The sequence below is a fragment of the Solanum stenotomum genome, chromosome 1, assembly GCF_019186545.1.
Source record: "Solanum stenotomum isolate F172 chromosome 1, ASM1918654v1, whole genome shotgun sequence".
NCBI classification, from domain to species: domain Eukaryota; kingdom Viridiplantae; phylum Streptophyta; class Magnoliopsida; order Solanales; family Solanaceae; genus Solanum; species Solanum stenotomum.
The window spans coordinates 70,687,806-70,690,240 of record NC_064282.1 but is presented as its reverse complement, the minus strand read 5'-3'; the positions used below and the strand labels follow the sequence as shown (position 1 = coordinate 70,690,240).

At 31.1% G+C, this 2,435-nt stretch overlaps 1 protein-coding gene across 1 annotated transcript; it reads right to left on the bottom strand.

Moving 5' to 3' along the window:
- Window positions 1–363: 363 nt before the first annotated feature.
- Window positions 364–1,921, bottom strand: LOC125869023 (probable polyamine transporter At3g13620). The gene has a single exon (XM_049549582.1). The coding sequence runs from the start codon at window positions 1,896–1,898 to the stop codon at window positions 486–488; it is 1,413 nt and encodes a 470-aa protein (XP_049405539.1). The 5' UTR covers window positions 1,899–1,921; the 3' UTR covers window positions 364–485.
- Between the last annotated feature and the right edge of the window lie 514 nt (window positions 1,922–2,435).

The following is a 2,435-nucleotide window of genomic DNA, read 5'->3' as shown; positions in this document are numbered from 1 at the left end:
TAAAATTTAAGTAACAATCACATAAATATTTAAACAAACAAAATAATACGATACAATAGATAACTTAGTCCTTTCTTTTAATTAAATGATATAATAAAAAATATTTATTTTTCTTATATTCCATTATGTTGATTTTTTCTCTATTGTATCTTTGTTATTGTTGTTCTTAATTTATAATAAAAAGAGCAGCATATCTTTTATAGGTGGAAAATATACTTAAAACTCAAAAGGACAATGTCATTTTCAAAAGTATTTTCCACTTGTACTTTTCACAAGTTATTCTTTTCTAAATTTCTATATATAAATAAATGTATAGAAAAATAAACAAACATCAAATAAAGAACATGTAATTAATCTTTTGATATATATATATACAACCATAAGAAAGCTCTTTCAAGAAAACTTCCTTGCAATAAGGATCTAATTACTTCTATGTTTATATATAAATGAAAATAATAAATTCTGAATCAGCCTCTGAGCTATAGTCATCCCACCATTGGCTCTTCCACATCATGATAGAACTTGAGCCACTTCTTGGTTTTACACAACTTCATAAAAAAGTACCATCCAATTCCTCCAACAGTCATCAATCCACTTATAAGAAACACAATCTTAGTTGCAATAGCCATTATAAACACCAAAAATACACTAGGAATCAAGCACATAACAACCAATCCTGGCATCTTCATTGGTACTTTATATGGTCTATTGACCAATGGATACTTCCTTCTCAACCAAAGAAAAGATGCTAATTCCAAAAACATACCTAAACTATACAAGAAATTAGCTGAAGATATTATATCAGTAAAGTTCATATAAGACATACTTAATGAAATTGCTGTTGATAATAATATCCCAACCCATGGTGTGTTAAACCATTTTGACCTTAATGCAAAGAATTTAGGCAAAAATGCTAATTCAGCCATACCCAAAAGCTGAAAAGAACAAGTACTTAACTGAGCTTCAAATAATCCAATTGATGATAGTATAGCTCCAATTTCAATCCAAAATTTCAACCATTTACCAGAAATCATCTCTGCCGCGTTCGCCATAAACCCTGTTTCCCATTCCCTTTGATCAACTGATACTGCTCCAGTAACAGCCATGAGTGGGATTAAATAGCCAAAACAAGTTAAGATTACTGATGAAAAAAGTGCTTTAGGAAAAGTTTTTTTCGGGTTTTCAACTTCACCAACCAAAGTACTCACATTATCCCAAAAATTCAAATTCCAAAACAATGAATTGAAGAACATATTCCAATCCTTCTTCACCCCTTTTTGCCCTAAACTAATCCATCTATGAGGCTGAATCGTCGGAAACGCAATCAACGACATTATAATGAAAGGTGCAAGTGATACAATCCCAAGAACAACAGCAACATAACCCACAATAGCTAATCCAGTATAATTCAAAAACGATAACAACAATGTAGATACCAAAATAGCCATATATCTCGGAACCCCAGAACTGAAAATTGGGAAAAGGTTCTCCATATAACTAATACACAAAACGGGAAAAGATGCAATGTTGATAACACCGCTCAGAAATTTCCATGTACCCATAAGTGAACCCCAAAAGGGGCCAAAAGCTGTGTAGGCCCATGTAACAAAACCGCCATTACCAGGGAAAGTAGTTGATAATTCAGCAGTAATTAAAGCTTCAGGTACACTCCAAATAAAAGGGAAAATGAGAAAACCAAGAATTGCAAAAAGAGGGCCAGCAGATTGAACGGCTGGTTCTTCACCATAAGGGCCGCCAGCAACTTCAAAGTAGATGAGGAAGATGAGAGGGATTAGGCTAAGTTTTTTACTCTTTTTGACAGTTTTTGCGGTGGTTATGGGGATTTCTTCGGAGTTTTCAGCCATGGTGGAAACTGGAGTTTGCTTCTCCTCTGCCATTGCGATTGTTTTTTTTAAGGAGGATTCTGAATGTAAATACAATGGGATTACGAATAAATATAAGGATTTGCAGTTAATCTTATCTAATTATGTACTTATCTTTTATATTAGACCAAAATATTAACTTTTATAATTTTTTTAGGTAAAGGAGTCTTTTAAGTTTGAAAGGAATGAGTTTGTGATAGTGTTTTAATTAACTTGTATAATTTGATGTTTAACATTATGTGCAATTCTTCTTATCACCCAACCTGACAAATATCTTTTTGATACTAATTGTCTACACGTAGGGTTGTTTATGGTTATGGTTAAAAAATTAAATTGAACCGCAATTCGAATTAAACTGATATTTGGTTGGATTTGGTTAAGTTTGATTTTACATTTTTAAAAATCGTTACTATTTGGTTTGGTTTTGGTTTTACTAAAAAATATCCGCAAAAATAACCAAACCGAACCGATAAATTATATATATACATTTTATTATTATTTATATATCATTCATAAATAATATTTTATTAAATTTTAATTAACTTAAGTCTT